The 13652-nt window shown below is 38.1% G+C and overlaps 1 protein-coding gene across 3 annotated transcripts in view; it reads right to left on the reverse strand.

Moving 5' to 3' along the window:
• The window catches only part of kirrel3b (kirre like nephrin family adhesion molecule 3b), a 229674-nt gene that overhangs the window by 14440 nt on the left and 201582 nt on the right, over nucleotides 1-13652 (reverse strand). For all 3 annotated transcript variants that reach the window (XM_053501084.1, XM_053501083.1, XM_053501082.1), the window contains exons 7-9: nucleotides 11697-11845; nucleotides 11362-11489; nucleotides 10316-10442 (exon numbers count right to left, since the gene is read on the reverse strand). In XM_053501084.1, the coding sequence (XP_053357059.1) occupies nucleotides 10316-10442; nucleotides 11362-11489; nucleotides 11697-11845 (404 nt within the window). The remainder of the gene's footprint in view (nucleotides 1-10315; nucleotides 10443-11361; nucleotides 11490-11696; nucleotides 11846-13652) is intronic.

A 13652-nucleotide genomic window follows, 5' to 3' on the forward strand; every position in this document is an offset into this window, starting at 1 on the left:
TTAAAAACAAACAGATAAGAAGAAGAGTGTGTTCGTAACAGATACAAATACAGATATGAAGATGAGAGGCATTCATCATCTTCGTCGTAATATTATTATCATTAGAAATCCTGCCGGAAAAAGTTATACGGTATCTTATGGTATATTGAATAGTCAGCTATCTTTTTTTTATTTTGGGAAATAGAACCAGCTTCCAGCTTCTGGACCTTCTGATTGGTAATCCACAGCCTTGAACACTGACCTACACCTCCTCAGTGGATTGATCAAGACCAATCTTGGTCACTTAACTGCTACAAATGTAAATGTAAAATAAAAAAAATTCAATTCAATTCAATTCCTTTCAATCAATTTGACTCAAACTCTTCACCACTTATCCTGCACAAGCCTAAAAGCTATCCTAGTGGACTAGGATAATGGGCACTAGGCAGGGAAGCACACTGGACAGGTTGCCAATCCATCTCAGAGCACATAATCACGCACGTTCATTTACACGCTACAGAAAGTTTGGCAACACCAGGTGCTTTGCTTTCCTCCCCATGTCTTTGGTCTGTGGAAGGAAAGCGAAGCACCTGGAGGGAACCCAAAAAGCACGGGAAAAACATGCAAACGCTAAGCACTCAAACCCTCACCGTGGAGGTGGGAGGGAACAGTTCTAACCACTACGTGCCGCTCCAGTCCAAGACACTTCCATTTCTCTCTCGGTCACTCATTCTATATACTGTACTACCAAACCTAGTACTGGTTTACACCATGGTCAGGGTGCCAGTCCATCACAGGACACACAAGCATGCTCATACTGTTTGTATACACACACATTCATAGCTTTGTGAGTTTGTCCCTAATGAGTAAGCCAGAGGCAAAACTCCTTAAGATGGCATGAGAAAGAAACTTTGAGACAAAGCAGACATCTCTAGTTCATATTTATAAACTGGAGTGATGCAGTTGATGTCATGGAACTATAAAAGCAGAAAGCCAGAAGTCACACACATTCACAGTCTTTTGGGTGCCAAAATGATTCATATTTAGGATTCATATCTATTTTTTTTTACATATATACAAAAAATGCACAACAAGAAGCTCTCAATCCAAACCTAGATACAGTTACTGATAAAAAAAAATAACGATGGAATTACATTGAGCCTGCATCTGAGTCATGTGACTATTATATGTCACAGCTTGCACAGTGGGGGTTTGAGAAAACTAAGTGAAGAGAAGTGAAGATCATCGTCTGTATCTCCTGAACTCAGCACTCAGTGTATGAGAAGCCGCTGTATAACACGGTTCCATGGCGATGGCTTTGACAATGACTACCACTGCTCCATGTTAGTAGAATTCTCACTCCGGATTTACACTTGATTAACACTTTCATTCAAATGTTCTTGTTTTTAAAGTAACAAATTATACGCCAAGAATCTTTAAAAACGACATGGGTAAAGATTTTAATCGAACTAGTCTTTCAGGAATGCAAAACTTTGGGGATGCTGTTTTAGGGAAATAATCAAAATGAGGTTCATTATTGTATCCATAATTCAATTTCTTAAAGAAAGACATACAGTAATACTTTTTTTTCAACTTATAGCTACTGTACATCTATCATTGTTGCACACCCATAAACACATTATTTCCTTTCATTAATTACATTCTAGCAGCTATAAACAGTCCCTGTGAACATAATGTAGCACACACACACACACACACGCTAAACCCTGCTTCCTGCCAGTCACATTCTATAACATACCACTGCTGATTTCTAATTGCAGTTTATTAAGTGCCTCTTATTAAAATACATAAGCATTTATATGCCAGGCTGGCAGATGGAGTGTGGAGGGAATGCAGAAGAAAACTGCTATGAAAACTGGATGCTGCTCACTATCGCGTCCGCCCTGGCTGCCAATGTATGCAGGCAATATGCATACTGCACTATGGGTGCCACCGTAAGCTAAGATGGACGGTATATGAACCAAGTTTAATGTGCCCATCTGAGTGTTTTTACCGGTGCGTACGTGCGAGCATGTGGCACGAGGGCACGTGGCACGAGGACAAATCCAGATTATTGCCTGCTGGCTGAGGAGGCCAGTGTTGGAGGCTCACGAGAATCAGTCCTGATGATCAGGCTGCAAATGAGTACTATAATTAGGTGGCTTTATCGTGCAGCCGCAGAGCATGGAGGGCTGAAGCGGAGGAAGAGGAGGAGGAGGGAAGAGAGAGAGAGAGAGAGAGAGAGAGAAAGCAGTAGGTGGTGATAGAGAGCCATGCACACAACCTCAGCCTGCATACTCACAGTGAGATCAACTTTATAAGCTCTATAAAAAGAAAGAAGAATTTCAAATCATAATATATGCAATTACATGAACAACAAACGAGCAAGCAAATAAACTCGGAGGAATCTATTACACATGCATCAGAGATATTACTTTTGAGTAATGAGTAAAATTATAAAAATTCACCAGTAGGAAAAAGGGAAATATTTAAAATTAAGTAAAGGCTGATTAAACTGTCTAAAACAGGGCCCTCATGTCCTGTGTGTGTGTGTGTGTGTGTGTGTGTGTGTGTGTGTGTGTGTGTGTGTGCTGCCTCCCTCATACCCATTCTCTGTTTACCAAATTGTGAACCAAATCATGCTCACAAATGCTAATGTCGCTCGTGTGTGAAATTCTAGACGCATCAGAGTTTCAGCAGGCCTGAGATCTCTGCAAAAGATGCCGCAGCACAATCACTCCACATTTAACCCTCAGGAGCAACGGGATGAAAATGAGGATCACAAGACAAAGCGGCATCGCACCTATCATTTACGCTGCTGTGCACTCTGTACCAGTGGCATGAGGTTCATACTGACTTCGTCTTCATGGTTTGTATATTTAAAGTGCATTCACTCCATTACTGTAACTTAACTCCATATTGCACGTATTTGTACTTTAATTAAGTAGGATTATTAGAGGAAATTTTTTTTACTTTTACTCCACTACATTATGCAGCAAATAGTGGTTCTCCTACTTAACTACATGTTAGGCAGGAATTCTGCCACCTGCTGATTATTGCGTGTAACTGCATGACTTGCCACAGGGAATCTCCACTTTTACTCAAGTACACGATGTACTGTACAATCTCTAATTATAATCTCTGTATACCTGGATACAAATTATTATTATTATTATTATTGTTGTTGTTGTTGTTGTTAATAATAATAATAACAACAACAACAACAACCATCATCATCATCATCATCATCATCATGATGATGATGATGATGATGATGATGATGATTATTGTTGTTGTTGTTGTTGTTGTTATTATGATTATTATTATTATTATTATTATTATTATTAGGAGTAGTAGAAGTAGTAGTAGTAGTACTGATAGTTCTGTACTAGGCATTGCACACACATCTTATTATAATCACATTATAATTACTCACAAGATGGCACCAGGAATCCTCTCTTTGTATTTCCACCAGAACATTTTGATAATTAAAAAAAAATCTATAGTATTTTATATCATCCATATTTACATAATAATTTGACCATGACTTACTTCTACTTAGATACTATACTAATCCTATGTTACTGAAACAAACTGGCCAGATTCTTGGGGTCTACTTGACCATTTGCTAAGACATATTTTAAGTAAATATAAACATGTTTAAGAACATTTTCATATCTATCTGTCTATCTATTCATCCATCCATCCATCCATCCATCCATCCATCCATCCATCCATCCATCCATCCATCTATCCATCTACCAATGAGCTATACCATTAAAACCACATAATATTGTCACCAAAAAGGACTGGACACAAGACCTCTTGTCCTGTGAGTTTTGAGGTGGAGTCTCTATGGATCAGACTTGTTTGTCCAGCACATCCCACCGATGCAGACTGAGATCTGGGAAATTTGGAGGCACCACAAGTTAGCACCTCAAACTATTCATTAGCCATTTTTGCTGGGTGTCAGATTGCATGATCCTGCTGACAGAGGCCACTGATGTAAGGGAATATTGTTTCTATAATAAGGTGTACTTGTTCTGCAACAATGTTTAGGTAGGTGTTATGCATCAAAGTAACATCAACATGAATGGCAGAACCCATGATTTTCCAGTAGAATATTGCCCAAAGCATAACACTGCCTCCGCTGGCTTGCCTCCTTCACATAGTGCCATCTCATTCCTAAGCAAAGTAAGTGACACACATGCATACAGCCATCCACATGTTGTAAAACAACAAAAAAAAAGTGATTAATCGGTCCAGACCACCTTAAGTGGTGCATTGCTCAGTGATCCAGTTCTGATGCTCACATGCAAATGGTAGATGCTTTTCAAAGTGGACACGAGTCAGCATGGGCATCCTGACCAGTCTGCAGCTACACAGCCCCATCAACAAACTATAAATCTCTGTTTGTTCTAACTCGCTTCTATCTAAACCAGTTTTAACTTTTTTTGAGCAATACTGTGAGAATTGTGCATGACCGTGACCCAAGTTCATCTGTTGTCCTTCCTTGGATGACTTTTGGTACGTCCTGAACACTTTACACAGAAAGACCTGTTGTTTTGAAGATGCTCTCACCCAGCCGTCTAGCCATTACAAATTGACCCTTGTTGAGCTCGCTCAGATCATTGTTCATTTTCTCCTGCTTCCAACACATGAACTGACTGTTTAATTGCTGCCTTATTATTTCCTAGCCCTTGACACAGATGCCACTGCATTGAGAAAATCAATAAGTCTCTAAACCTGAAAGAAATTCTGAAAAAGGTAAAAAAATAAATAAATAAAAAAAGCAGGGAGGAAAATAGTTCTTTTAAAAAGATGATATTGATATTGTTATTAATAAACTCATGCAAGGAAGTAATTCTTCTTCCACTGCATGAGTTTTCTAGGTGAGCACAATGAAGGTGCACAATGAAAAGATTACTTAAGAGTTTTAATTATTTAGCTACTGAAATTTAGTAGAAAGTGAGTTTTTATTAGAAAATATTGCAGGAAGGTACAGTAGGGACAGAAATAACTGCAGGAGGGGGTTAAAGTCCTGTGGACGGAGCATCTGCGAGAGCAGGAGGACGTGGGATTAAAAAACAGGCACACAGCGCTACTCTTATATATATAAATAATAATAATAATAATAATAATAATATTCCTGTAAAACATAGTTCTTCTTGAAGTTAGCACGAGCAGGTGATGTTATGATGTGTGTGTGTGTGTATATATATATATATATATATATATATATATATATATATATATATATATATACACACTGTATATAAATGTATACTGTATATACATTTATCTGGTGATATAAATTATAAATTATTGTGTGATAATTGTGCATAAATTAATTTGCCATTAATTATTGTCAGTTGTGTGCACAAGCTACCTTCAAGAAATACTATTTTACCATATAGACAGACAAACACACACACGCACAGACATCCACAACAATGACATATGTTGTACAAGCACTAAAAAGAAAACTGACTCATATGTCTGTCAACCTGATTTCGACAGACATATGGTTCAGTTTGAAATATAAGTTCAAACTTAAACCTGATGCACAGGCTGAGAATACACATGCAGCAAACAGGCGCTGTCTATGAGCGGGGACTATGGGACAACAGTAATATGTATCCATTAGCACGGTTTCTGCTAACTGCCTCCCCTGCTAGCGCTGGTCTATAATTAAATTACAGCCGGCTCGGGGGAACACTCAGAATCTCTCAGCTGTTTTCCAGCCTGCCGAGGGAGCTTTTCATACTAGTGACGTGTGACCGAGGACGCAGCGGAATTATTGACAAATAATGAAAACTCGTGGTTTAATTGTTAGCGCAAAACTACTCGTTTAGACGCAGCACTTGTAACGCTTGAAAGAACAGAAAGAACTCTTGGGATTTTACGTCTTCCTTTCCCTAGCTCTGATCACCCCCGTCTTACACTCGTTATCGCTCCGAGCACGGCTCAGTGACATAAAACACCAGGGATAAGGAGTGGGTCTTGGGAAAGCTTTTATCTTCGTATCTGTATTGAAATGCAACCACGCATAAAAGGAAGAGAAAATTCCGGGTGTAAATCTGCGATCGTCGGTCACAGAAAGCAGTGGTTTTGGGAATGCAGAGAGTGTGTGGTGCATGGCGTTCAACACTAATCAGAAATGAATCGATCATTTAAAGGTGTGACCAAGCAGGGTTACTGATTCCAATGTTCTTCAGCAAATTGTGCCACTTTGGCTTTGTGTCAGGCTGGCCTTTGCTCCTTACAGGCATGAATGAGCCTTGGGTTTCTACAATCCTGACATTGTATATGATTAATAATCAATGTTTATATTATGTGGTCTTATTAATGAATGTAAAAGCATAATGTAGGTGTTGGTAAATTGCTTTGTTTAAAAAGGAATTAAACATTTCAGGCCATACTCCTCAATAAATAAATAACAGAATAGTTTAATATACAGTAGCACCTAGACATACAGTATGAATTTCGGATTGCAAAACGCATTTTCACCGTGTGAAATAATGTAAATGCAAATAATCCGATTCAGCCATCCAAAAATATTACCAATATAACCAATTTCCAACACTATAATCATATTTTTGCATATAAAAAGACATGCAAAAGAAGTAACCTTAATTTAAGTTTAAGAACCTTTTAATTTATGATTCCTTTTGGCACCGGCTGCTTTAAAAATGAAACTGAAAGCGGCTTCCTTTTCTTCTTGCTACTGTCCTTGATAAAATTATTGAGGCCTACAGTATGGTGCTATGCCTTTAATAAATCTGGCACAAAATGCAAAAAATGCCACAGAAAATGTACACTTGCTTCACTGCATTGACTCTTCACTTGGCTTTCCATTGACACACTGTTTTCCAAGGACAAAAACATTTTGAATGGCTCAGATCGGCAAGATTCGCGCGCTTAGTGTGCTTAAAATTCTTCGTATGCCGATGCAAACCTCTTGAAAAATTTCAGTCCAAGGTAAAAAATTCATGAGGTGTGGCATTCGTATGCTATATATAAATAATAGTTAACATACAGTACTGCATATATGTAAATGTATCTTTTTTTTTCAATAACAGAGACTGTAACAACTACATCTAAATTTCTTTGATTTAAAATGCATGTTTGTCTATTATGCAGTATTTCATGACACTCTTGACACTGCAGATACACTGAGCTAAAGTCTGTAACTTAGCCTAAAAAGTTTCCTATCGCAGTATATGTATATAAAACAACAACAAAAAAAAAATCTAAAAGCAGTATCCATGCCAACTGGCTCGTGCCAGCTCCGGTAAATGTTTATCTAAGCTCATGTTCGTTTGTACAGTTGTCCTAGCCCTGTGAACGTTGGCCTGACAGATAATGTGAAACCGAAATTTAAATGCCACAGCGTGACATGTTTACAAATGAAACTGAACTTTGGTCTTGTTCATCCGAATTCCAGAATTCATTCTGCTCGTGGAACGTGCATGTGCCAACACAAGCGATGACTCAGATCCAAATGCTAATTAATCAGCCTCTACGTGCAGCAGGACTGCCAAGGCCATAGTCTGTGCTTCGCCTGCGAGTATCACGACGTGTTGCAAATGGTACGTTATTGGTAATTATTCGCCATAACCTAAAATAAAAGACGGGATTTATTGCTCAATTTTAGTGAAAGTTTCTAGACAAAGTAAATATTATTAAAGAAATAAGTCGGGATGAATAGAGCATTATATCCAAGGACTTGCACTTTGGTTGGGTTTGATTAGTTTGTCTTTAAATAAAGCATTAACACATGTTTTATCCAACCTGTGAAAGGCACTTTATATTATAGAGTATAATACAGTATATACTGCATTACATTCCACTCTAGGTCCATGATACATTTCACCTTTTAATTGCAATCATAGTAAAATCGAAAGAATAGGAATAATAAAAAAAAGAGTAAATATTCATGTGGTTGAGCTCGTGGTAAGTAAAAGAAGAAAAAAAAAAGCAATAGTGTGTATTCCACATCCCTCACGTCCAAATCTGAAAGAATTCAGCCTCCTAAGCTGTGAATACACGCTGCATTCGAGATGAGTGATGCCCAACACATTCCCCTGAATGGCCTGCTGAGAAAGAGTGGGTTTGAATTATTGACGAGATACAAACGGATCCTGTTTTTGCGCCGTGTCAAAGACGGATTCAGGCTGCGTGGCTTAAATGAAACAGTCATGTAATGAAAATGGATAAACAGAAAAATAAAGTCTTTAATTCTAATCTGTCTGAACCTTGCAGAGATCCTGTTTTTGGACTTTATTTGTCACATCAGAAAGCAATAACATCATGAAATAATGTTTATATAATGAATGTAGTACAGTACTTGGAAAGTAATATACTATAAGCAGGGAAAAATAAACTCAAAGAAACTAACTTGATGGCATTAATCTGTTTTTTCACTCTTGTTTATTCACTTTATTCTCTATCTGCTCTAAGTTCTAAGGAGTTCTGTATCCCGCGCTTATTTACTCGTTGTAATAACGTTACCGGTGACAACTTCAATAATTTACTTTGACCAAACTACATTAGCAGTGGATTCTGTCCCTTTATAGTGCAAACAAACAGACTGGCTGAAATGCGTGGTTATAATCAGCTTGAGGCATGGTGCTAGGAGATGACAGGAAGCTACGGCGTGTTTGGGGCCTACAAAGCTCTCTTCTAGTGAAAGTGGCTCTGTGGTTAATGTTTGCCGCTTGAATATCAAGCAGGCGTAATGAAGTCATTTATCGGCGAGAAGCTGGGTCTCCCACTATCCTGCAACCTTCATTAGTCTGCCTCTGCCTGAGCATCATCGCCTCCTGCCAACCCTGGAGAATTTAATCTGCTTTAATGCACCTTTTATTGTTTCAACTTTTTTTTATTTATTTATTCATTTATTTGGGACAGGGGGTGTATTTATTTATTTATTTATTTATTTATTATCATTTGTGTTACTTTTAGGTTGTTTTTCATTGAATAAGAAAACAAATGGTTTGAATTTGGATTTCTTCTTCTTCTTCTTATTATTATTATTATTATTATTATTATATTATACAGTGAAACCTCGGATCGCGAGTACCGCGGTTTGCGAGTGTTCCGCAAAACCAGCAAAGATTTTTTTTTTATAAATTTTAACTTGAAAAACGTACTAGTCTTGATTTTCGAGTACCGAGTATCATGTTTCACGCATGCGCTTCTTGTTTTGACGCCGTGCGTCACGTGATCACAACTGAGTTTCTCTCTCTTGCGTTTCGAAATTGTGGGTAATCGTTTCCTCTTACGGGTCTTAGTGGTATAATCAACATGTCTCTTACTGGTATAATCAACATCTGTGCACGCGTGTACTGTTTACTGTAACACTGTGATATTATTTTGTGTTTGTAAGCACGTGTGTACAGCACGTGTGTACTGTTTATAAACACACGTGTGTGTACAGCGCACATGTAAAGCAAGTCTCGTTAGAGAGGTTAAAGATCCATTTTCTCCCTCTCTGTTTCAGTCTGTCGTTATGTGTAGACGCGCACGTAATTCGACACCATGCCCCTTCACACACCACCTCTCGCCTTCACACACACACACACACACACACACAAACACACACACAATATGGACAATTTGTTAACGCCAATTAGCCTAATCTGCATGTTTTTGGATTGTAGGAGTAAATTGGAGTACCCGGAGAAAACCCACCAAGCATATGTGAGAACATGCAAACTCCACACACACAGACACAAAGCGGGAATTGAATCCCTGACCCTGGAGGTGCAAGGCCACGGTGTTAACCACTATGTCACTATGCCGCCTATAATAAAGTTAATTATAAAAAGCATGCAAATTCCTTGGGACACACATTTCTCAAACATTTGCTATATATTAGTCAGGTGTTGCTCTAGTCTATTTTTTCGTTCGATCAGTCAATCAGTCAATGGATTAAATATAATGTTTAAGTAACAGAAAGGAGTTTATGGCCCAATATTTCTTAAAAACACTGAATCCTCATCTAAGCCTAGTATTATTCTGCACAGATGTGCTTTAACTTCCAGAGAAGAGGTTTCTCTTTTTTTTCCAGTTTGACTAATTCAGCATCAACACCTGATCATTAGCTGATTTACGGCTTGAGGATACGGTCAATAATCAAGGTCAGCAGAGGTGGGTTCCCGTAATTAGGAGCTTGAGCGTGAAAGTACTGCTTATTACACCCAACAAAAAAAAAAAACGATTAAATCGCTTTAATCCTCACTCATATGTATGTCACATACTTAAAAAAAAACAAGAAGATAAATAAATAAGTATATAAATACATTAATAATAATAGTAATCATAAAAGTACCGTTCACTGTAAGCGTAACCTCCTTCTCTCCAGCCCCGACTCGAGGTACCACAGCACGGCAGACATACTTCCCTGCATCCTCCTGTCTCACTGATTTTAAAGTCAGGATGTTCTCGTTGCTCAGCACCTTGGGTTAAAAAGCCGAAGGTTATATAAGTCAATCAGTTTAGCGGAAGACAATGGTCACGGTTATTGTAAATTAAATAGCACTTTTAGGCAGCTTCGCTTAAAAAGGCTCTCCTTTTGAATTATTAAAATCTAATTTAGGGAAGAAGCGGTGAACTGTCAGAGTGGTGTGACAGGCACCAAAACTTCAACGAGCTTCCCTAGAGATGACAGAACAGGGACAAGGAGAACTCTGGAATAATCGAACCCGAAGTGGCCATGCTGAAAAAGCTGTGATGGTACACTGAACTGAAAATACACGCTAGAAAGGAAACCTACACACACACACACACACACACACACACCTGCATATTCTAAATTTGGAAGTTTAGGCTGTAAGACAGTTGCCTGCCTTCATATCATCATTTGCCTGATTATATTACAGACATTGAAAATATGGTGTTAATAAATTGCTTACTTAGGAGAGTAAAAGGTAATTAGATTGCTAATGTAATAATATTCATAAGTTATTTTGAGTAATTAAAAATCAATTTAGCATACTATAGACTGGATAAATATTTTGGCACTATAAAATTATATGAAATCAAATGAAGCTGGTTGCTTGAATATGAAGGTTTATAGTACTGTTGACATAATGCATTACAATATATATATATATATATATATATATATATATATATATATATATATATATATATATATATATATAAATTATGGACGCCATTTATTGTACATTGTATATCATGCTAATGATTCATAAAGTTTAACAATGATCACTATAACATTGCAACGATCATAACCTTTTTAAGGACTTATAAATGCATCAAAACAAGTTATGAATACGTTTATAGAAAGTAACCATGAACCAAGGTTTCTTTATGGGGTAAGGAAGTTTAAAGCTTAATTAATTAAGAACTTACCACTCCAGAGCCCCTCTTCATCCACACGATCGTGAGTGATGGGTTTCCCGTCCATGCACAATTAAACACGGCGTCCGAACCCAGGTCCACCTGCAGGGACTGCGGCTCTGCAGCCATACGAGGACCAACTACAATAAAAAAGCACTGACTCAGAGAAATGGATACGACACTGGTCCAGAATGTGCAATTTCATTTTCTTTGAATGTAGACAAAAAAAGTGAATTATTTCTGGTATTTTTAACATTAGGCATGCTTGAAATTAACTGCAACGCAGAGATAAAGAGTCAGTAAATGGGGAAAAAAAACAAAAAAACAAGGTTAAGCAGAAAACTTACAGTAGACGTCCACGTTACGGCTGATATTTGTACTCCCGAGTGGGTTGGTGACCTCACAAGAAACAGCATCTGTAAAGAAGGAGTGGTCCACTACGACTTCATAGGTGTCTCCGGATACTTCTTTGATCACGTGACCTCCTTTGGCCCACCTGTCGAAAATGTTCGAAAAGATCATCATAAAGAAAGTGGGTTCGTCTACAATTTGAATGTGATATGATATGATATGATATATGATATGATATGATATTACTAGGATGTTCAGGTCAAACCAGGACTTTTGATAAAATAAAAAATCCTTTACATCCTTAAATGATGATCACTTTGAATAATGAATGACCTCACTTTAAACCATTTTCACATGGTTGGGCCATTAAAGGAGATGGTGTGAGGCCATGGTTTGATGTGATGGATGTGATGAAAGCAGGCAGTCCAGTCATGGCTCTGGCATTTTGAGAAAACTTTCTACCTTGATGGTATTCAAGCACTAGAGAACTACTGGGATGAATGCATTAGTGTAGAAGGGGATTATATAAAGAAATAAAGAGAGTTTTTACTCTTACAACTGTGTTCTGGTACTCTGCACAATCAAAAGTCCTGGTTTTACTTGAAAGCCCCTTTATATAATATAATATAATATAATATAATATAATATAATATAATATAATATAATATAATATAATATAATATAACATAATAACTGCAAGTCGAGCTTCTGTGAGGCTGAAGACGAGATCAATTTGCTTCAGAGCTGAAATAGCGAAAGAAAAAAGGCCAACAGCTTAACACGACCTGTCAGTTGAATGGAGTTGAATGAGCACTCATTTCGAGCTAGCCACCCTGCCATGAAAATCACAACACCATATTGCATGTGGCCACGGCAGTGCCAGGAGAAGCGCCATCCTGATCCAAATACCTCCCTAGCCGAGAAGAAAACAAAGCGAAATGTCTGGCTGTCTGATATAGCCTGGTTGCTGAAAACACAATGACAAGTGGCTCCTCTAATGTGCTCGTGGTTTTAGAGTCTCGGAGACAATGTGTGGTATGAGAATCATTGAAGTGACTGATCCCTGTTGGCCTCAGCATGTTTTTTAGCGCATTGCTAGAACGTTGACAGCAAACACTCCCATTACGCTGCTGGGGAAAACAAATCTCGACATGACAAATACGCAGACCCCTCCTAACATTAGTAAATAGCACCACTCATCCAGAGCACAAAGGAGGCAGGCATTAATGAATCGATGCATCTCTACATGAGAGGCGCTTCGTTTGTGTTGGAAGGCAGCATCCTGTGGCATCCTGCCTCGTCTCCTGTCCTGCTTCTGAAGCAGTTTGTAAAAATGCCACCAGGGTTGTTGGCATCTGAGGTGAGATTCATTAGTAAAAGGCAAAAGTAATAGAAGATTAAGTATCTCTGCATGGAATAATTAAAAAAAAAACACTGATACATTATGTCCTGGTTCCCTCATAGTAGAGGAAAGATGGCACATAATTACACTTTAGAGAGAAAAAAAAAAAGAAGAAGTAAGCAGGTATGTTCCTCAAACAGAAGATGCAAAAATTACAAATTAGCATGACCTACATTCATTAACTCCACAACTCTAAGCCTAATAAGAATAATTTAAAACACAGCGCCTTGGAATAACAGTATTATTTGTGTGAAGGTGGCTGAGGACTCTGTCAGCTCAATGTGCCTAGAAACACCTGTGTTTCCAAAAATATTCAAACCAGGGCAGATGGGAGCTTGCGTCGCCTCAATCCCAGACATAATTGCTCCTGGAAAAGAGGCAGTGCTGCAGCCTGAAACTCTGTCTTTATGAGTAATTAGACCAGCAGTCACCTGCTAACACCACCTTCTCAATAGACGGGCAGTGCTATAATTCTTCCTTGTTTTCCAATGGGTTCTGGGGATGCTTATCAAGCATCAAAGGCAAAGTTGCTGCTTTAAAAATGAAACCG

The sequence above is a fragment of the Clarias gariepinus genome, chromosome 7 (genome assembly GCF_024256425.1).
Source record: "Clarias gariepinus isolate MV-2021 ecotype Netherlands chromosome 7, CGAR_prim_01v2, whole genome shotgun sequence".
NCBI lineage: Eukaryota > Metazoa > Chordata > Actinopteri > Siluriformes > Clariidae > Clarias > Clarias gariepinus.